Source organism: Mya arenaria, chromosome 4, assembly GCF_026914265.1.
Source record: "Mya arenaria isolate MELC-2E11 chromosome 4, ASM2691426v1".
Taxonomy (NCBI): domain Eukaryota; kingdom Metazoa; phylum Mollusca; class Bivalvia; order Myida; family Myidae; genus Mya; species Mya arenaria.
This window is the reverse complement of record NC_069125.1, coordinates 661662-685803: the sequence shown is the minus strand read 5'-3', so window position 1 is coordinate 685803 and position 24142 is coordinate 661662. Positions and strand designations below refer to the sequence as shown.

The 24142-nt window shown below is 36.7% G+C and overlaps 1 protein-coding gene across 2 annotated transcripts in view; it reads right to left on the bottom strand.

The window, feature by feature from the left end:
* The window catches only part of LOC128229639 (uncharacterized), a 58577-nt gene that overhangs the window by 13696 nt on the left and 20739 nt on the right, over nucleotides 1-24142 (bottom strand). For both annotated transcript variants that reach the window (XM_052941408.1, XM_052941409.1), the window contains exons 2-4: nucleotides 7672-8368; nucleotides 7072-7139; nucleotides 1651-1794 (exon numbers count right to left, since the gene is read on the bottom strand). In XM_052941408.1, the coding sequence (XP_052797368.1) occupies nucleotides 1651-1794; nucleotides 7072-7139; nucleotides 7672-8368 (909 nt within the window). The remainder of the gene's footprint in view (nucleotides 1-1650; nucleotides 1795-7071; nucleotides 7140-7671; nucleotides 8369-24142) is intronic.

Here is a 24142-nt window from a genome sequence, read left to right as displayed (position 1 = left end):
AAGGAAGGTTCTTGTTAACTTAATAAGTTACAAGAAAGAATACATATTCATACATTTCACCAAAACATCGATCGTCCATATATCCCACACCATTGGCACTTCACTGACCTTACAATCTGACGTTAAATGTATACACTTGGACGCCAATCTTGCAAGTTTATTATCGACCCAAATAAAGCAAGTGTGTCATGTCTGTTCCGTCTTCAAGTGTTTGTTATGTTTGGCAGCATGACAACTTAGAAAAAAACATGTTCTTATTTTGTAAACTATTATCGTATATACGTTTGATTCGGGGGGTTTCTAGCATAATCACGCGACAGTTGATCGAAATATACCCCCTGCAGTATATTCAAAATAGCAGATATCGATTATTGCAGTATTGTTGAAAAAATACAAGCATATGTATACTATCATTATCACTGATCGATTATTCATCTGATTTCATGTAAAACACAGGTTACGTGGCTTCTTCCAATCCATCTTATCTTAAGTGAAATTTATTACCTTCCAATTGCGAGGACTTGTAACTGATATAATGTAGACTGAATATATGCATATAAAAAATGTGATGGGACACAGCTATAGCTTGTTATTATAAAACAAAATCTGTTCGGAGTGACACCGAGTGCAGAAAAAATGCACGGTATGGATTTCTCTTCACTCAGTTTTTGCTCAACTTAAATCAAATACAGACAGCGCCTATCATGCCCTTCTTTTCAGTAGTTCAACTAGATATGTTTTCCTTTGTCACGACCGAGCTGATTTTTTTTTATAAAAAACGACTGGCTTTCAAAACTTGATCTCAACGATCAATATTCTATAATTACACAATCTTTTTCGGACATGTTTTCGAGTAGATTTGTATTTACGAAACCCTACTGAACTAAAGGCGAACAAAAATGGTTGATGTCAAAGTATTTTTTTTTAAATTTTAATGCATATAATGTTTAACTTATTTGACTTTAATGATAAAAACATGACAATGCATTAAAAAATGCATCAATCTACATTATGCGCATTTAAGTAAAAATGAAAACGAGCTGTCAGGTCAGCAAGTACGCTAAAGCTGTTGAACAATACATCTTAGAACATACAGCCCCCTCCCCTCAAATTTAATAAAACTATGATCTGTTCTAAATAAAAATACTCTCGTGCATTCCTCATAATACTAGTAATCAAGCTTAACGTGCATGTTCTGCAGCCACAAATACATTAATCCGACCATAAACTGATCATCCGACGTAGCCTAATTTCCAAGACAAATATGTCCCAAAGGGCAACTAACCTCAATATGAATTCCATACAAAGTTGGTATATCAAATTTGGAAGGAGCTTAACCAGCGCGGGAATCATTGAACACCACCGCTCTCACATTAAGGACGTTGGATGCCTTTGTTTCAGACCTTTTTTCAAAGCAAATATCTTTCGAATGAACCTCAAAGACGTGAATGCGGCTACGGTGGCTTTCCAGGCAATCTTGCATATATCAAAGTATGTACGAGTGTTCCCAGCGCTGGCACAAAACTTACCTCAAGGACGTTGAATGCAGTCAAGGCGGTTACGCAAGTATGTTCCACGCCGATGTGTTTCAAAGATAACTCAACATATTAAAGCCCGAACGAGCGTTACCATCGCTGGCACAACACTCACCTCGAGGACGTTGAATGTTCGGTCGCGGCGGCTGCTCCAGTACTTGGAGGCGAGGAATCCCAGGATGAAGAACACGAGCGCGGCCACGAGCCCGACTGTCACCACCACCCCGATACTCATGCCGTCCGAGTGGGTGTGGCTCCCCTTGAAAATGAAAGAGAGAAGGGAGATAAGCTTGTAATGCTATAAAATGAATACAATCATGTACAATAAAATCCCGTTGGCTCGAACTCCCATGGATGGGCGAAAATACCTCTAGCCACGGGAAACTCGAACCAAGCGGCAATGCTAACATTTGGTGGAAACAGTCGGTCCCTCACAACCAATTCGAGCCAACGAGGAAATCGAGCCAAGCGATTTTGAGCCAACGGGGTTCGACTGTACGCATCGAATATAAATATCATCATTCAGATCCACCTGCCCCAGCTAAATAAAATAAAATACTGTTTGTTTGAACGTATTTCACGCAGAAACGTTACAAATAACGTTATGAACATGCATGTCACGCGAGCATGTTTTCGGGTGAAATTGATTTTGAAAATGCGCAGAAGATGCAACATTTCTTAACGAAGAACAGGATCAAAGAACGAGAATAATTCGGTAATCAATTGTTCTGAGCATAGCCAAGAGCATTAAATTTCACATGGAAGACATCTGCATGGTTTTATAAAATTGATTTTCTCCAAAAGGCAAAGATGCAGTTAAAGAAGTTTACGAGAGAACGGCACTGTAACAATTATGATATTTGTCTGTGCTAGGCCAGTAAATTCTATATTTTACGGCGTGTTAATATCCTAGTTTGATTGTTGGCTGATTTCTGTCATGTCGTGTTTTAGCCGTTAATGGGCGAAAGCAAAAAACCTGCCATATGGCAGCGAAAATGTTCCAAACGGAGTGGTGGAAAATGTGACATTTTCGACCGGCAATGTGGTAGGTTTCCACTTTTTTTCTTTTCTTTGCGAAATCTCTGGAATCAGCCACAATAAATTTGTCTGCATTGTCAGTCAATTATGACAGATTTCTCATCTTTCTGTTAACACTGGTCACGCAGAGTATATCGAGGGTTAAAAGGTAAAAGGAGCCAACTTCCAATTTCAACATTTTGAGAAAAACAAAAGAAACTAAAAATTTAATAATTTACTTTTTCGAAAGAAATATGTGCTTATTTTGCCTTGTCTACCTTAAATAACCACTCATGCTCATGTTGCAAACGTATGAAGTAATTATCAAAGTAGAGCTGTTTTGTTTTCCTCAGAATTTCATATTAACATCTGAACTTAAACAATGAATTATTATCAAGGAAATGAAAACACTGTTGAGAGCAACGGCGAGATAACATGGACCTATCATGTTACTTGAGTGTGCTTAGAAACAGATAACCTACCAAACAAAAATATACGTTCGTAAAACCCTTTCAAATCGCTTCACCTCGGCCATTTGTCTTCGAAAATAATGCCGGTATACCATGTCAGAATTTTTTACGTTTTAATACGCTGCAAGAAGATCGCTTTAACTTTCCAAATCGAAACCAAGAATTCAATTACAGAATACACCTGCCTTTGTGTTGCTTTGTTTTTTTTACCGACAGAAAAGTCGCCTTCTGACAATAATCATAACAGACAGTCGGCGTCGCCGCCATTTGAATTTTACGAACTAGTTTTACTCCGAGGCTCGTGGAATGGCCGCCGGAGATGGTCGAGAAGTTCCGATTGACAATTTCAAATTAAACCACAATAGCACGGGGTCACCAGACCTTGGAAATTCACACATTTGTGTATCGGATACTTTCAATACTAACATTTATTAAAGGCACTCGTTCACAGATTTTATGCTGGCAACATTTTTTTTAATTTATTGAAATTTAGTTATTTTAATTAGTTTGATGAATATAACCAAACTACAAATGCCAGTTCCTCATTTGGACAGAAATTAGTGAGTCTAACGGTAAAATGAACGTTTTAATAGCGTTACTAGCGCTTTTCGGCAAAATAGGGCATTTTGGTCACTTTTTCCAATAATTATTTAAAATAGAGCTTATTAAACCTCTGTAGATGTGTTATCACCGCTACAAGCATTTTGCTCACTTTTCAAACGAAATAAAACATTTCTTTTATGACTTACATTATAAAACTTGATTGAGTCCCTTTAAAGCTTTACAAGTGAATTTTAATTATATTATTCCATTTTGTTTTTACTTTACATGCAATTTAAACCAGGTGGGTACTTAATTCTAATTTTAATCACGCCCTGATTTTAAAGATACTGTTTCCCCGAACGCCCTAAATAATCATGACAGATTTCGTTACGTTCTGGTAAAATATATGGATAGTTATCACGTTTTGAAATGTTATATTTTCAAAAAGCTATTAATTTCCAATTTCTGTTTTTTTCTTCCAGGAAACACTGAAATATGAAATAAAGTAGGAATAAAAACGTCAAGTGTGAGTTACAGGATCTTTCTACTTCACTGCCTATCCCAAGAGCATAAAGGGGCTTTGATCTTTTTGTATAAAGTTTTATAGAATGACAAGTTTTAATCAGCTCGTTAAATCGTCTAATATACGGGTAGAGTGTGTCTGTACAAGACGCAAGGCCCATTCGGCGAGTGCTACGATAAGATTCATTCGGAGATCCTCGGCCATTTTTATTGAAAACAACCTCGGATGAATATGGACGGTTTACAATGTCAGAAATCGGTACACTTTAACTACGCTGCAAGTAGATCGCGTAGTAATTTCAATTTAGCAGTTAAACTAAATGACTAAAATCTTGGAAATCTTAATTATGTTTGTAATAAAACACTTAACTGTCAGTCAATTTAAACTTAGATCTACAATTACAAGCTAAAACACAATATTTGGTTAATGATATAATTCAATGTTTTACGCCCGTCTTCTACTGATGTACCGGCATACATACGAGGTTGTTTTCGATAAAAATGGCCGAGGAGTTCCGAATGGATAAAATTGTTAGACACAGACATTATGTCACACTGGTTAGAGCTACCTTGGTTCTTTAACGCGCACCAGCGTATATCACTGTCACACGGGGCCCACATTTAACATTCCTCTCGGAAGATGATTAGTATTTATTTAATAGTGCGGCGGGTGATCGAACCTGCGACCCCTGGACTGACAGTTATTGTGTTAACACTCGACCACAGATTCTCCACTGTCAGCATTAACCGAGTTTCTTTGTTGATATAAATACTATCATTATTGTCCTCGTCTGCAGCTATGGCAACGTGTACTGATTTTAAATACCATCTCCGAGTTCTGTAAGATCGTCTGTCGTTAATTTTAACATCGTGATTTAAGGCATTCGACCCATAAATACGTAAATTTAGGATGCCGGTGACCCCGTTTTTATAAATAAAGCTGCACTCTCACAGATTTACCGTTTTACAACATTTTTTATTTGTGTTGTCTTGAAATGAGATTTTTTTGCGTCAGTATCAGTAAACCAGTTATTTAAGACTGCTGACAAAAGATGAGGTCGCAGATGTTCACATTTCCGTTCGAAAATTTAATAAATTATGGCTTAAAGCTGCAATCTCATAGATTGAAAGTTTTGACAACTTTTTAATTAGATCGCAGATTTTTACATTTAAGTTCAAAAATTGATGTTTTATACATTTTTCTTTTACCGTTAGTAACGGTTTTAGCCATAAAACATTAATTTTCGAACGGAAATATGAAAATCTACGATCTGATCCTCTGTCAGCAGTCTTATATCATTGGTTTGCAGATATTTACGTAAACATTTGCTCATTCCAAGACAAAAAAATAAAAAGTTGTCAAAACGGTAAATTCGTGACAGCGCAGCTTTAAGAAAAATGAATAAATGTCAACTTTTAAACTCAAAACTAAAAATCTGCGATCTATTTTTTTTGTTTTTCCATGGATTTTCGCAAAAATTGGCTCGTTCAATACAAAACAATAATTGTCAACGTTTAATCTGTTCGAGTGCAGCTATAAGGCATTCGACCGATACATTTATAAATTTATGATACTCGTGAACAAATATTAATTCAGTACCATTTTTAAAGTTTCAATGTGTAGAAAAATAAACTGCTATCATTTTTGCGAAAATAATGTTTTAATAAGTTTTTTGACATTCAAAAAATGAATGATTATTCATGTAATATCCAATTTCAGTTGCAATAAACAGCAAATATACAAACTGTATACTGTATGTTGGTCATTAATTTTATCTATTAATCAGCCACTATAAGACATTTAAAATGATACTCGAATTATACGAGCACTTGGGCTGGTATTCAATATACAACTTAATTAAACGGTCACATATCATTAGCTTCATTCATACTATTGGTAAGTTATTAAAAATAAGTGATCCGATTAGCTACATCGTTCTCAGATCCGATTAAGACCAATATTGAATACCAACCCAAAAGCCGTATTCAATAATCAACTAAGATTGGATTTTAAGATTAGAAACTAAGTGTTTTGATTAGCCTGTATATTTAGCTGACTAATAGGCTGAATGGAATCACCGAAGCATGTGTAAGGGGATCAGCATTTAACATTAACGTTCACTAGCGGATTCAGGGGGGGGGGGGGCGGCGCCTTTAAGAAGAAAAAGAATAAAGAAATGCGCCAAAAATGCACCTTTTTGGACTAGAAATTGTTAAAATTTTCTTGGGGGATTACCCTCAAACACCCCTGTCAACACTTTAGGTTTTGAGAGAGGGGCGAAAGTCAAAAGGTTACGCCCTGAGTTACGCCTCCCCCCCCACCCCCTCTAACACCAGATCCTGGATCCGCCCATGACGTTAATGGAGATATCAGACACCGCGCTTATTGCTGGTCGGATTCCTTAAGAACCTTAATGAAGGATTTCACTTAAAAGCCGGAAAGAAAACTACGGCGAGGAATCTTTCTCGTCGCCTGCGGAATTAAAAGACATCTTAAAAAAACTTGAGTGTCTCTTTTCAGACGTTGTCATTTAAGATTGGTCTGTAAGTTCTGCTATGTCATTGGCTTAAAGTACAATATGACATCGTTTCCCAGGCACGTGCCTTTAAAAAGTATTATTGTTCTAGTTATATTTTTATACGTCCAAGAGGGCTACATAAGGTAATCACTAGCTAGCGGATTCAAATTTACTTTGTTTGTAAATGTCTGAGAAATAGGGTAATAATATACACTCAAAATGCAGTTTATAATTTACAGTTAAACTTTGAGACTATACTCAAATACTTAACGTACTTAAGGACTAACGTAAGAACTTACTTATTTCGTTTTAATTCTACAATTCACAATGTTTAAGGAAATTGTTCTTTGAACGAATGATTGTCAATATTGTAACGTTCATGACACAACGGTTTTTCAATTCACAACGCTTAAAATAAAGTGAAGTTATGGAAACATGTTGGATTAATTCTGCTCATATTCTTACCTTACTAGCCCCCGTGTGTGGACGATCATTTATCACAACGTCAACATTGTCTTCGCCGTCACCGCCATCTGAAAGTTCATATGAACCGTTTAGTCACGTAAATGACACAAATAAGCCTGTTCAATAATTTATAACACATTTTAAGGTATTAGGTCACTATGGATATGCATAATAATATTTGTTATTTTATAAATAAACCCTTCATGATTGAACAACAACTCGGTCAATAATGATTTTTTGGTCCATCATATTTCACAACTAGATAAGTGAATAATTGTATAATAGTGCATATTATAAAAATGATGTTCACTTTTCCTAAAAAAAGTAGTTGTGCACCATTCGAATGCACGTGTAAAATTTACATCCCTCACTACACTATATAATTATATATATATATAAGCTAATCATGTATATATGATATAGATCATGTGCATATTAGATATACCTAAATTGTGTTCCATTATTTTTACCTTTGAAACGTCCTCACCGAGGTGTTTCAACAGCTGGGTGACTGTTTTTATAAAGAAAATGACAACAAAGTCCAAGCTTTTAAATCTGAATACGTCGAGAAAGACGTTGACATAAGATAGTTTACGTTACCTGTAACGGGTATCACAGATCCATTCTCTCCTTCCAAAATAATGATGGGGATCGTTGTAGTATTCGAACTAGGCACATTTGATATAACTACATTTGGATTCAATTTGTCCGTTGTATTATCCAGAACAATTCCGCCCTCGATAATAACAACACCTGTCTTTTCAGTTGTAGATTCTGTAGACGTCGTAACTTTACCATCTCCATCAATTGGAAGAACGACATAGGTGATGTTTTCAGAAGTGTCTGGATCAGGGGACTCACCACTTCCTTCAAGAGTTTCATACGTAGCCCAGACATGAATATCCTCGACATGTTCTCCGGAACCCTCATATACGTTACCGCTTTTGTCTGCGTTACCGTCTTGTATCTTTATATTATTCTTTTCACGTATGGGTTGATCGTTTTGGTTTTGAAAGCAGTCTTTAGCAGATTTGCTGCCAATCACATCAGTAGCTATTGAACACGATTCACAGACTGTGTCACTATGTCTTGTACACTCATTCAAAACAAATTCTCCAACTTCACAGATAGAACATTTTGAACACGTTTCGAATTTATTATAAACGGGAGAAAAACTTCCTTTTGAGCAAGGCTTACACACTGTGTCGTGGACGCCCGAACATTGTCTCGAGGCATAGTAGCCCGGCTTACATAGTCTGCAGTCGTTCGTCTGTCCGTCTGCCAAAGTAAACACTATCTGAAAATACACAAAGGTGAATACTTTTTACATGTTTTTTTCATGTTTGGGATTTGGGTATTCTCTGCAATCTAAAAAGGTTAAATGAATTACTGTGGCAGAGTAAATAAAGCATTCTGTAAAAACAGTACTCAATGTTTATTTTTGTGGTAATCAGTCTTTTATATTGAAAAAATGACAAAGATCATTATAGTGGCTTTTAAAATCGGTAACGAATATCTGTTTACGGAGATGACAGATTGCACTTATGGTCTAGTATTGGACAATGGGGTTTATGCGCTTCTTTAACGGACGACACACATAGAAGTATTGATATAATGGTTTTTTGAGAAAATTCCCAGCTGTATTACCGTGGATCACAAAAATAGCATTGTTCCGATAACGCGGTGTGACATCCGTTACCAAATGAGTATATTGAGTGGACACAGCTCCGACACAGTTCTATTTATTTGGTCACACGAGAGTGTAACCTGATTCTAACTTCAGAGCTACATTAGTGGGTAAGATGATATTCCGATAACAAAGGTATATTTTTCACAAATGGTGACAACAAATAAAGGATATTTATTTGAGCATACACCATAAACGCCGTGAAACATAATTACTCTCAATCAAAAGATAATGAACATTTTATTAATTCTTTATCAAAATACTTTGTCATCCCAGTTGGTCCCTTTCATACGCATTATGCACAAAATGTCCATAAATGGAAAATCGGTAATGTACAATTGACAATTGACTACTGACAATAGACATGTGTGCGCGATGGATAAGCGTTTCTATCCTAGTCGGTAATGGTCCATACGACCACCGCCTTTGTGTGAATCACGAACATCCTTTTAAAGCATCGGTCTACGGAAATGATTCATTGAGTATCGCACCATGTCATTTTGAAACAGTTTGAATAAAATGATGTGAAAATTGAACCTTAAATGGCAAATGGTTGTTTCGAATCGGTACATTAAAGGTATTTACTTAATATTTCTCATCGAAACAAGAGCACCACAAGCGAATGTCAATTCAGGGGGAGTGGGGGGGGGGCTTAAATAAGTTTAAGTTTGATTTTTATTTCAATAAAGGAGCAAACTGGTAATGAATTACGCACCCTTACCAACAATTTTGACCAAATAGATTTCGCTTCTAAGAGAGGGGTGCATATCAAAAGGTTACGGCCCTAAGTTACGCCCCCTCTAAAGTCAAATCCTGGATCCGCCCCTGTCAATGCCCGTCGGTTGTTTGCTTGTTGTTTCTCTAAAGGGGACATAACTCAACAATTATTAAAGTAAGAGCTATGGCCATTGTTATCATGACATGGGCGTATTTTTTCTGGCAAATTGTGTACCAATAAGCATCAACTGATATTAAATAGTTTTTATTGAATGGTCGAGGTTTAAGTGACTGCACGCCGATAGAGACACCAAGGCTATCAGATTTCCTCCACTTTTGCCTTCACAGACGAGCTAAGAAAAAACAAACAAGAGCGCTGCGGAGCGAACGCCAAACGCTCGTCTGTTCGTGTTCTTAGTCGAAAAAGGCGCATGACTTTACACTTATTAAAACCAGAGCTACTGCCCTATTGCCACTGGTAACATTGGTACCAAGTTTTACTGAATATCTTGAACGTTTTTTATGCATGGCCAACGTAAAAGGTTTCGCACGACGCCGACACAGACCCCGACGACGCCATCGCCAATAACAAGAACGACTAAAGACTGTCTTAATACATCCAGATTTTTCTTGGCTAAAAAGACGAGCTAATAGAAAATACACATAAATTGAATTAAATTACATGCACGTATGCAGAGGAGACTCGTGAGTTATTGATCCGTTGCAGTGTGTTTGTATTTTTCACAGAGGGTTATCTTGTTTTATATAAGAAACTAAAGTTAAAACAAACAAACAAGCTCCTGTGAAAAACAAGCAAAACTGGCTGAGCTTATCAGTCGCAAACAGTGGAACGTGTCATCACGTGCAAAACCTGTTGTAGGTGAAATGTATTCATGGCGCTAGAGAAATTAAAGTTTATTTTTCTCAGAAGTATGCAATTTCCTTTAGTAGCTACTTAAAACTGTATTACGGTTTAGGTGTGTGTCTTTGGCGTTTACCCTGTGCCATTAAACGGTGTTTATGTTTAAACTTTTGGCTACTGAGCTTGTTTCTTTAGTTTTTTCACATTAGTATTAGGTGTATTAACTTATTTTCTACAGCCACTATGTTTGTTTCTTAAAAAGTTCTTAAATTTGGTGTTGGATTTTCCGTTACCTATGCCGGTATTGTGTAAAAACTATCTAGATTAAACGCCAGTTGAAATCAGTAACAACAACAAAAACAACAGCAGCTGCAGTAAAAACAACAACTCCCTCTCACCCTCAGCGGAGCGCAACGGCTTCTTTAAACCTAACAAATTACAAATCAGTGATTCACTTTTTGTGCTGTTCATTTCAAAGTGACGCAATTGGAACGCAATGTGAAGTATTATCCCCAAACGGAATGTCCTATAATATTTTTAGAATGGAAATACTACATAAACTGCACGCATCAGAACCAAAATTGTATATATCTTAACATAAATCAATTCGACCTTAGTCAGAAATTGAAGCTCCCTATTTCTTATCTTTCTTGTAAGGGTGGTATTTTGGCGAGTTCGGATTTGATTTTTTTTTGTAATACTACGTACATTTCCGCTTTTCTTTTGTTTGAACGAGCCTAAATGCATTTTAAGAAATCTAAAAGTACAAATCAATATTCAATTATAGCGGGACTACAGAATGCATGAACGAATGAATGAATGATAGGAGTAAAATTACGGTTTTGCATAGAAACTCAGTATGCTTAGTGCATACATGACTCTGAAATTTCAATTACCGTACCAGAGCTTAGAAGAATGGGGATGATAATGCATTAGCTGGCATGTGAATCACAAGTGGTCATCCGAGGAACTCTTGCTTCGAGATTACAGTCAACCGAAACAATACAGTGGCGTCTCTAGAGGAGGGGGACAACAGAGCTCATGTCCCCAACGTAGGACGACAAAGGAATCCTTAAAGCACCTATTTTTATATACAATATGTTTTTATGTAAAGTTGTTATACGTGTGTCCACCTAATAAGATGCATTAAAGTAAAACGTAATAGACTTGAATGAAGGATTGAAATAAATCAACGATTGTATACGTGTCATTTCCGTACCCCACTGAAATAAAAGTTTTGTCGGAGTTTGTCGGTTGTGCTCCCCCTCCCCCGCCCCAGTTATGAATTCCTGGAGCCGCCACTGCACTTGCATATATCTTTCATGAAGTAGAACTGTACAGTGATTGAACTATCGTCGTCGTATCTTTTACTGTCCATCCGTGTGAAGGAGGTTATCTAGATGAAAGTGTCATCAAATCATCTGGCTTTCTAACACAGGGTGTTGTGAAATTAGGCAAAACGGCCATCTTACAGAGTTGATAAAAACGGAAACCCGCAGAGTTCAGATTAGGGTCAGAACCGGTTTAGCACTCGACCAGATTTCAACAGACACCAATGTTTAGAGAATCAAGTAGCTCTGAAGTGGACTGGCCAAAAGGCAGCATCTTGATCTCATTAAAGGCATGTTCCATTAACTGGTCGGACCTAACAGTAGCCAATAAAGCATTGAGGGTTAGGGTTTATTTATGGAGGAATTTCATTGGGCATCATTAATCTCATTAAGATATCACGAGTGATTCCATGTGGTGGTGGCTGTGGTGGGTGGAATATCATACAGGAGAATAAGCCATAAACTATCATTGTATTTACTAGAAATAACTTCGTCGGATTCAACAAGCAGAAAACATAAAAATCGTAACCTGTATTGGCACAGTTTTAAACGCGGACAATAAGAATAATTGCTTATCATAACATAAATCCTCATAAAATGCACAACGTTGGCAGATGAAGCCGTGATGGAGCATCTTAAGTCAATAAACACGTACTAGGTGCACGTGTCATGGCGCTAAGTAGCCATGGCTTATCAGCCAATTGCTGCCCTTATCGTGCCTGATTTCAACATATCATTGATAGGGCCCGGGCATTGATCGATGCATCACACCCATTTTTCAAGTCTTCATGAAACAGTTTCAGATTTTTGGCATCGGCTGATTCCGATACATCCAGTGATAACTGAATGTTAATCAAGACCAGAACAACTACAAGACGAATGTTCCACCAGACGACTCCATTCTGCTGGTATTCCTGCAATCACAACACCTCGGCCACTCTCCGAAGCTTGCCATAGATGGCCGAGTTGTTACGATTGCTATTTCGGATGTCATATACTCTGCCGCTTCTGCTGCTAATGCTACTGTTACTGCTACGTGTACGGCTTTACTACAAAGTTACAACCATTTCTGTTTGATTGTAGCCGAAATTATCGCTCATGACATTTCCATGACAAAATTAGGACAATTGTACTTTAGTCACTTTCTTTATGACAGCGTGTGTCACAACTACAGGTATACTCGTTTAATAGCTACTATTTTCAATGAATACTGATGCTTTAATGACGTTATATTCTTATTCACTCGTATGTCATTGCTTATTTAATACCAGGCTATACGTACATATGCCGTGAAGACTTTTTACTATTGTGAAGCAAAGAAATCGATTGAATTAAAGAGAAATTGAAGACATTTTTTCCGGAAAGTTCTTTTTTCAATAGTTCCGCAGTTTCTATTGTTCACGTTTTTGACATGGCGCCCTTTGTCGTCTGCGTTGAGTTATTCTCGTCTGCCACGAAAATTGTCACAAAAACCCTTGAAAATTTTCTTAAGAAATAATGCACTATTTTTTTAATGACATCTTGTTTATCAGTACTTAAAGTAATTAGATTTACAAGTCTTTTGTTCATCAGGAAGAGTGAGACTTCCGTCTTGACGCAAATGGTACTAATCAATCACGGCGGTCCCTTTCACGACAACACTGTGATAAAAATGAACATTACTATGCTTACTTATTGTGCGAATTGTTCAGAATTTTGGTAAACGGCACTGTTGTTAACTTTAAAACGTGAACTATTTCAAAATGTGTTCGACAGTGGCTGGCCCAGTTTGTGGCTAGTTTACACAATATAATGGTTGGTGGCACATACTTAAAATCTTTAACCACAAAAATGGGCTCTATTGCAACCGATAGTGTACACTTCAAAGGTTAAAAACGGTGGTGTGATAAGATAATAAGTTGGAACACCTCTTTTTAAGTTTTTTTGGTTGGAAACTAGTTCAGATTGAAACCACCACAACGCTTAAACATGTCTTCCGAGAACAAGTTCGCGTCTGTCATCAGCCCGACCAAAACCCGTTGCAATCTGTTTATCCATTCTTCAAACAATTACTTCTTATATTTATGTAGATTAAACATGTATGAGAGGGTGTATGGACACATGTAAACACGAACTGTTACCAAATTCCCATGATTGACGGAATTCTTTTAAAAATGATGAGTCGGCGCTATTGTTATTTCATGTAATACCCCAGTCACACAAATATTTAAGTGGTCGAACTGTCATTGTGTCTACTGGGATGCAGTTTTTTCAAATATTCTGTACATTTATTCAGTAATTTAGCAGTAAACCGATTTCGATTTAGATCAGGTGAATCTCGATGGCAGATTAAAACAGGGGTTGGGTCAGTTTAATATCTACACTTTCAAAGAATGAGCTGGTATACACTAGCGGTTTAGGGCGGGGCGAACCCAGTGTGCGCCGCCCATCTCCTCTAAAACCGTCCATTTTAACTTTTCATTTCAGTATTGGAGAAAAAATATCATATAAGCACAAAATGCATCATTTCGGATTGATTAAGATGTCTTATTGGAGTACTCCCAAACTCCCGTGCCAACATTTTAAACTATATAAATTTCGGCTCTGTGGGAGGGAGGGGCGCATATCAAAAGTTTGCGCCCCTCAGTTGCGCCCCCTCTTACGTCAATTCCTGGATCCGCCCCAGCTTATAACATTTTTGCCATAACTAAATGCATATTCACAAGTAAGGCTGTACAACATCTTCAAGAATGGATTTCGATTTGTGAGCTATAACATTCCTTTATTTTCTAGAGTACATTGTGGCCTATCTTTCTTACATTTTTAACTTTCATTTCGATATTTCCAGGCGGATTTATTAGATTTGACTGTAAAGTTAAATAAAACATTTCGCTGCCCCTGATTGCAGATGAAGTCCATTCAGTCGAAGGCTTTTATGCAAAGTACTTGCGTTGGCGTTCCTAATTTGTTTTTCATTTTTTTGCAGTAAATTCTCATGAGAAAGGAAAATTAATATTTAGGGCAGTCTCATATTGAGGGAAAGCCAAATCTAAACAATTTATCAACAATGGCCAAGATTGCAGACGGCCAGTCTTTAATTAAAGTTGCACTCTCACAGATTAACCGTTTTTATAACTTGTTTTATTATTTTTGTCTTGGAATGAGCAAATCATGGCGTAAATATTTGCCAACCAATGAAAGACTGCTGACAAAATATCAGATCGCAGATTTTCATATTTCCATTCGAAAATAAATGTGTTATGGCTAAAAGCGTTACTAACGGTTTAAGAAAAATGCATTAAACATCAATTTTTGAACATTAATATAAAACTCTGCGATATAGTTTTTGTCTGCAGTCTTATATGACTGCTTAACATACATTGTCGCATGAATTGTCCCGTTCTAAGAAAAATAAAAAATAAATGTATAAACGTTAAATCTGTGAGAGTGCAGCTTTAAATTATTGCTTTTGTTTGTCAAACGTTCTAAGAAATGTTGTTAAGTATATGCCGATTCCTTTTATATAGATCTACATTTTTGCACATGTTGTAGTGCAGGTCACAGACTACTAAATAATTCCCCTATATATTCTATAGACAATTGACCAATTTGCACGCGAAATAAGACCGATTTAGAGTGCTTCACGACCCCATACATCATATATGGGGAGTAAGCTCCACATGTGTACAAAAGTTTAAACACTGTTTGAAATAAGTTATGTTTCGTATAAGAAAAATAAAATTAGTTGAACGTAACCACTGTGTATTCAACGAAGTAACCAATGTGTGTAAACAAAAAAGTAGATCAAGTATGTTCATCATGTTTTTTTTTAAACCACTCAGCTTCAAATCCTATAAATATGGAAAGAAGCCAATGGTCTGAGATGGTATAACCATGCTTTGACAAAAAAAATCAGCATGTGACATTGAATAGGCACTTCCGAATTGGTGAAATTTGCTCTGAAACTAAGTGCACTAGATGCATTCGCCTGGTCCAATCGGATAACCTCGGCCATCTCCGGCATACGACGAGCTTTGGGTGTATACCGGTTTATTATTAAGGGTAGTTCGTAAAAAGTTAAAAATAAATATATCGATTAATAACAGTGTTATAAAGTGTATTTTTTTTATTATTAAGTTCAATTTGATTTCAATTGAAGTGTTTAACTGCATAAATCATTGAGAATCCTAAGTCCTTACGATTAACTACTAAACTGAAACTACTACGCGTTCTACTTGCAGCGTAGAGAAATGTAAATAGTTCAGCCAGTGTACACCCACCTTCTCATCCGAGTTTGTTTTCAAAGGAAAAGCAGCAAGGTGCTCTAAATGGTTGCACTAATTATTAAAGTGTATTAGATGCAAACACCTTGTCTTATCTAGAAATTGAAAACAAGACCACGTTCAAGGATTACAGCTGTGTCTTTTATGTACCGTCTTCAGTCTGGAAGTATATCTCTGTATTCTGTGGCATGATATTGGAAAACACACACTATTTAAACGGAATGCTGCATCGACCGTTTGAGTCTGGAGAAAAATGGTAAACAGTATGACCTTAATTGGTATGATGAGTGCTCACATACTTAATCTGTCGAGAATGTTTATTTCAAGGGTTATCTTTCCAGAGCGCCGGCAGATAAAAAATAAAATTTACAAAAAAATGATTCCACATCCTGTGCAAACACGTTTATCAATATTAAAACTATCTATTAACGAATCTTTATGGCGTCGACACAGGGTCACTCTTAAAATGGAGTCATGATACACAGCGTAAAGCTGTTGCAGATTGTCATGTTTTGGAAACAGGCATTCACATGAATATTAACATTCAATGTCATTTTTCAATATTGTAGTCAACGGAAATGCAAATTGTGTGCGATTTTTTTTTTCAAAGAACATAGACACGGAAATAAAAACACACAAAGAACATAGACACGGAAATAAAAACACACACAAAATATGTACCATATTTTAAAAAAAGGCATTTAAGATTGTCCAATTGAAAACTTGTTAACATGAATGTAGTGAAGGTTGTTCTTGGGGTGTTTCGTCTTGTTTTTCATGTTAATTAAGTTTTTAACATGGTTTTCACGCGGAATCGACGACACTGGGCTATTTTCGTTAACCTACTCTCGTTTTGACATAAAACAACGTTTAAATGCACGATAATAAATTATACTTTTTTGACATCTTAATATATATCTTGTTTTACTCCCCCGCCAATTTACAACACAATTTGAAGGCAGTTTTAAGGCAATAATTATCACAATAAGCAATTCAATTCGATACAATTCAATTAAAATCAATTCAAATTCACAGAGATGTATATTTCTTTAAGGTAACATGTATAAACGGCTAGTATTTACTTGTATGAACAACCCTTTCTTAAATTCAGGGAGCAAAATGTTTGAGTTAGGTCTTTTAAAAACACGTGACTTTGATACTCTAATAAAATCTAATTACCCGTAGCGTGCATGCAACGAGACGCTGCGTGACATTAAACCGGAAGTCAAGTGCATTGCGCCGCCAGATATTCGGATTTTAATTGGCCATGCGAGAAATCCTAGAAACAGAGTAGCGCAAGTGTCAATTGAACATAAAAAATCGATATAGATACATTTCATTGGGAATAAACACAATAAGCGATCGTAAACAACCAGCCGTCTACACGTTATTCCATTCGGAACTCAAGAAGCAATCGTTAACAACAAACCAACGACCCTATAGCATTAAGTACGTCTACACGTTAGTCCATTCGGAAGTAAAAAAGCAATCGTAAACAACAAACCAACGACCCAATAGCATTAAGTATGTCTACACGTTATTCCATCTGGAACTCAAAAAGCGATCGTAAACAACTAGCCAAGACCCGCATTAGCATTAAGTCCGTCTACATGACCTGTTATTCCATCTGGAACTCATGAAGCGGTCGTAAACAACAAGCTAACGACCCAATACCATGACGATCGTCTACACGTAATTTCGTTCGGAACGCAGGTTGCGACCGTAAACAACAAGCCAATGACCCAATACTTTCAAGAACGTCTAACGTAATGCTGCCTTATCACCACGCTGCGTGGATACCATAGGGACATCAAAGGAATGTCCCTAAGCCACTGACGCAATTTTCAAGCTAGGGACTCCTATTATGAGTGTATCACTTCGACCCCAAAATAAGCATTAATTGAGAACAAAGTATGATATTTAGACCACATATAATTTCCAAAGATACTCAAATGTTCAAGTATGAGGGATACAAGACGTCAGCTGAAAAATCCTATGAAAAAACGTGTAATGTTAATTATTATAAAAATACTTATCATGTTGCATTAAAGGTACTTATATATATATTAAACAAAGACACTTTCAAGACATCTTAACTTATCAAAGGAAATGTATCTGTGTGTAACAATTAGTGCCAAAATTAAAAACAAAAACAACCTTGGTTCAAAACACTCGTAAGTGAGATACGTTTATTGTCTTAATCTTTTTTCCTGCCAAACTGCCAGTGGTTGTACAAGCTAGTTCATACAAGAAAAGCAAGATTTGACAAACATTCAATTTTTAAAGAGATGCACCAAGTCCATGTTATACAGAATCTGTTTAATTACGAATGTGTCTGAAACGGTTTGGCATCCAAAACGTCCCAAAAATGGGGTTTTCTCACGAAAGGTTTTTTGATCTTAGAAAAGGCTTGACTATGACAGACCAAAGACCGGGCCGCGGGGCCGCAAAACGCAGCTAGCACCCCCCCCCCAACCTTGCATTGTCCAAAGAGTTCAGTCAGAGTACATGATGACGAAACTCAGTGCCGTAAAGCAAGCTGCATAATTGAATGGCAGATAAACCAGATCCATTTTTATAATTGCATACTTAAAATAATATTTTCTTGATATTTATTTTATGCAGATCTTCATAACATCAAATAAAACATTTGAGCTAACAAATTGCACAAAAACTCTAATATACTTAAAATTGTTAGATTTATATCAATACATTTTTGCCACACGCGTTCTATATGCAAAACGGACGCCAGAAAGAGCCCTACCCAGCTTTTTTATTTTGATTATCTTGCGATAAAAGAGCTGTGTGGGCAAATGTGCACGTGAGATGTGTATCTTTACAGCGCTGTAAGGATCTCAATGCAAATTGCATGTACAAAATTCTATGACGCGTAAAAAAACACAATTATCTACATTTTTTATCCGTGAAAAAGTGAAATGTTTGCAATTTATATAAAAAATACCACATTGCTTGTATCCCTTAATGATGGAACGAGGCATAAGAGTCGGTGGGGTGGCCCCAGCCTTCCCGAAGCTGGCTCGAAGCTGACTGTACGAAAATACGCAGTTGCGTAATGAAGTTTTGACAAGTTGAGGTTTTTGTCATGCCGAAACCCCCGGATTTGAAATAAAAATCGAAGAGGGTAGGTGTGAAGGGGTCAGCGTTATCCCAAATTGGCACTAGCTACGCGCCTGCGAAGTGGAGGCCTGAATGGTAATGGCCTTCCCTAGCCGGTATAACGCTCCGAATGCCAGACATACTATCTGCAGGCATTGCTTGCCCTCAAGAGTTAGGTTATGTCTGTGGCTTTGTAACCAGACACATTGGTCAGACAGACAATAGACGTGAGCTGCATCTCATACTATTCGAAATTGACACTTGTGGAACACATAAAGTATCTATTTGTCGAACAGTTACCTTTCTGATATTCAAGCTGCAGGCAGAGTTGTCCGTTATATAGCAGGTGAAGGTGAAATGTGGTTTACATTGAGAGTGAAAACAAAATCAACGTATTTAATGTTGTCATGTGAGAAGATCCTCGCATAAATGTGAGAACAGGAATAGGAGAGCTCGTCATTATCACAGTGGGCAACAGACCGCAACCCGATAGTACCTGGCCCGTTTTGACCTTTTGGCCGTTTTGACAAATTAAGTTATCATTGGTTACTATTAAACTGAGAAAATACAAACACGCTAAAATGAAGTTGTTGTTTTTTAAATACATGATTGGCACAATAACACCGTGATCTGTTTATTGTTTTCAAAATAGTCGCTATACATCGTATGTGAGTCAGAGCAATAAATGGATTGTGATTAACTTTAATGTACTATATTCTTCCTTATAGCTTTGACAAGTTATCTCGATTTAATACTTATGACTTGTATAGGCCAGATTCAATCAGTACGAAACCAGTTTTCACTGCATCGGGTTAATCTGACATCTGACATGAGGAAGAATTATAACTGATCGGTTTTAAAGGGACTTGCTCATGTTTTGGAAAATCCACACGAAACTAAGTGCGGTAAATCATTAGGAGTGTTAAAACTAAGATACTGACAGATGGAACTCTTAAACACATGTTGATATATTCTCAAATATTGTCTTTGAAATCCAATATTTTGAATAGAGTATTTTTACGCTTTTCCACAGAAGTATTAAAAGTTAAAATATCCACCAGTTTATGTAAGAGCCCTCGTGGGCGAGCGGTTTTCTTGCCAATGTTCTATTTCTTTCTTTACTGTAGCGGCGTGGGCTCGTTCCCCACTATCATTATTGTGTTTTCTTTCCTGCAATTTTCGTATCAAAGCGAAAAATCATTATAATTTGTGTTTTCAGATGCATTTACCGAGAAAGAAAAAAAAACTTGGTCCCTAAACATGAGCGAGTACCTGAAATTGCACATTCTGTCCCATGGGATCCCTTTCTCACTGACTGAATACCAGATAGGAGACTGTGATAATTCTCGGAGATCTGGGAGTGTGATGTTTATTATTAGTCTCAACTAAGACTTTTCACTCCAATTTAGTCATATCATGAATAAAAATGATTTGTTTCCTCGGTGAAATATATTACCATCTAACACCAAACCAAACAATTATCCTCTGAATAATGGTTATGTTCTAAAATAAAATAAAATAAATCAATAAAACAACTTTAATGCTTATCTATTGTAGCTATATTCTGTACGTAATTTATTTTTGATATACTTGGCCTTTAACTTCATACGCTGTGGCCTAATGTATAAGTCTATGATCAATATAGTTTGACATATTAGTCACCGGGTCATTGTCAGGTTAGTAAGACAGTAAATTACAAATCAGTCAAACGGTAAGTCATATAAACTTCAGATTTGATAACATTACAACCCTTGTAATTATACAGATACACTTAAACTAGTGAATTAGTGCAGTTGGTGGCATATTTGGCCACATAAGCGTTAATTATATACTAATTTGGAGGTATTTATGGAAATTAATAATTCACGAACGATTCATTTTCATTAAGACCTCCAAATGAAAGATAATGTATAATGTGGGTAAAATGATTTTGTTACTGAAAAATGTCCATTGCGAGTATATTTTGAAGTGTCTGGTTGAATGATAGTCATTATAAGACAAAACTATAATGATTCAACTTCAATATGAACGACCAATATGTGACGATTCAACCTGTAAGTACCACAGTGATTTGCTGGGAATGGGTTCCTGCTTCGGTGACATATGACCTGTACAAAATTTAGTGACAGATATTTAGGCATTTAGAAATTGTAAGTAATTCCTAGTTATTTTATGCTAGATATTTGGTATAGGAGTGGCCCCTGTGATAAATCTGAAGAACAAAAATAGTTCGGGTTAAATGTCATTAAGTTTTGTACAGGTCATATGACACCAAGACAGGCGTTCATTGCCATTAAATCACTGTGATATGTACAGCAAATAAAACGTCGATAAGATTTTAACGTCAAATAATTTGCAAAATACCGTTAAAGTTGCACTCTCACAAATTGAACGTTTTGACATCTTTTTCTTATTTTTTTTTTGTTTTTGAACGAGAAAATTCATGCGAAAATGCATGTAAACATAAGACTGCGATTAAATATTTTGTCAGCAGTCTTTTGTCACTGGTTTGCAGATTTTTACGCAATATTTGTTCATTCTAAGACAAAAAAATAATTGTAAAAACGGTAATTCTGTGAGAGTGCAGCTTTAAGAATCAAAATAAACGCAAAACTTAAACAACGACGATATTTTACTGATTAAAAATCGCTCGTCATGTATCTTTTTTATAACTGAAAACGATGAAATTAATCTTTCATACAGGAAATAGTTTCTGGATTCTCATATTTAAAACGCAGTAAAACAGTACTTTTAAAAGAGAAATATGAGCTTATTGGGATTGTTATTACATGATTGATGGAGTCCTTGAATATTTGCTAGGAAGGGCTTCTCAGACATCCAATGACGTGTGTTAATAAACACTTCAGTGTCCACTTTCGAAAGAATACTTAGAATTAAAGAAGCGCCTCTTAAAATGCGGAAAAAAACACACTGAGAAATCATCAGCGATCTCCTTGGACTTTGTACTTCAATAGAAACAAGTCGTATAATTAATTAAATATTAATTATATCATTAATAGATTACTCAACGAGGATGTATTTCTCGAGACTGACACGTGAGGAACGTGATACTCTTTATGGTTTCATGGAAGTGATCCGCGGTCCTTCCGTATACACTTTAGTGTTTGACCTACATACGCAGCCAATCAGGAGCGCTAGATTTTTAAAATATTTAAACTCTTATTTGTGAAGAGTCGTAACTAGATGCGGAAGACGACTCCTAATAATGAAATAAATTACTATAACTGCGCAAGCGTATATAGCGACGCCTACTGCTAGCATAGGCAAAGGTGCAATTTCAGTGTCAACGCTGATCAAAATGACGTCACTATCATGATCTGGTGGAGGGGGGGGGGGGCATGCAATGATTGACAGGTTTTTTTGATAGGCGCACACGAAATAATTACTTAATAAACTCTAACCTATACATGGTTGGTCATAATTTTCGAGGCCCTTCCTTATACTACTGTTGGTCATAAATCTTATTTTTTAAGTTTCAACAATATTTCGGAAGTAAAAGAGAATCATCACGGACAAATATAATCTAAACCAATGTTTATGCATGTAGATGCTTGCTTAGAATACATTATTGTTACAATCATTCACTATTTCAGTTATAACTCTCTTGGTTTTGGAAATGCAGATTTTTTATACTCTATTATTGAGCCAGTCAGTTGTAACCACGCCCCCCCCCACGTCCGAGGAATAGCGGGGACTTTGACTTTCGGTCCAGCCAAGCCCGGGTAAAATCCCCGACGAACTGCTGGTAAATTCCCCGCCAAATGCCCCCGAACCCCAGGTAGCCTAGGTAAGGCCCATTCCCCGCTATTTTTGGTGCGAAGACAAAACCACCGCATTCACCCGGCACTGTGGGGCCACCTGGAAGGTAAAAACACGGCCCATTTCCCCGGCTATCCCCGGTATACTACCCCCGGACCCTGGGGGGGGGGGGGGGGGGGGGTGCGTGGTAACAATTGACTGATGCATAAATCAAATATAAATAATGTCGTATATATCACGAATTACGTATGTATATAAAAAGAGCGCCGCGAGGCGAACGGCGCATATACATAATGATATACGTATATTAAAAGAGCGCCGCAAAGTGAACGCCATACACATAATCATGTATGTACGGTATATATAAAAAGAGCGCCACGGGGCGATCGCTAACGTCATTCTGTTTGAGGTTTTGGTCAATGAAGGGCGTAACTATACCTTTATTTAAGCCATATTCATGGGCTTAGTTATACATATCTTCAGTATTTGTTACTTGTTTTGACTTATGGCCAATGTGTTTCACACAACGCCGACGATGACATGAAGTTTATGATATAACCTCGACTTTATTTCTTCAAATCACAGACGAGTTAAACCGTTAAATAGAGCATATCTCCTTTTTAAAATGTATAAGTTGTCTGTAGTTAATTTCGTTAGTAAAATGAAAAACCTGCTAGAACAAAACTCTTCATGTACTGCGTTCACCAGATGGTATTTTTTCTTCGCTTACAAAACTGCAATTTAATTTATAAAACAAACCGAAATCACTCACGAGGTGTTAATTTAATTTTCCCCTTCAGCATATTGATTCTTTAAATCAATGTAGATTTGTGTTGTTAATTGGGCTAGAACTAATTCTTTATAGAGAAAAACACTTTAAGGATATGGTTAATATTCAATTGAGAACGCATTTGTAGTTCTTTTGTAGACGTAAATACGCGAAAGACGCATACCGAATGCCGCCAACGGCAACCAGTTTGCATTATTTAAAATGCAGGCCTGCTCGTGTGTACCAGAATTATATCAATTCAGTTAATGTCATTGTTTAGGTTATTCAGAAACAAATGAAACTTTTTTCCAAAACCAGTAATCCTTGATTCTATCCAATAAAGGGTGAATGATTTTCAGTCAAGCGTAGCCTTCTTAATGAACCACAGCATAACTGTATAACGGTAATAGCCTCGAACCCAGCAAGACCCCTTTTAAACACTGGCCTTAATTTGGGTTCCTACTGTGACACCAACGTTTTCTTTATAATGGGTGCATTGGGTCGCATTTGAATCGACAATTGAAAAGCCCCCATTTCTTCTGTTGT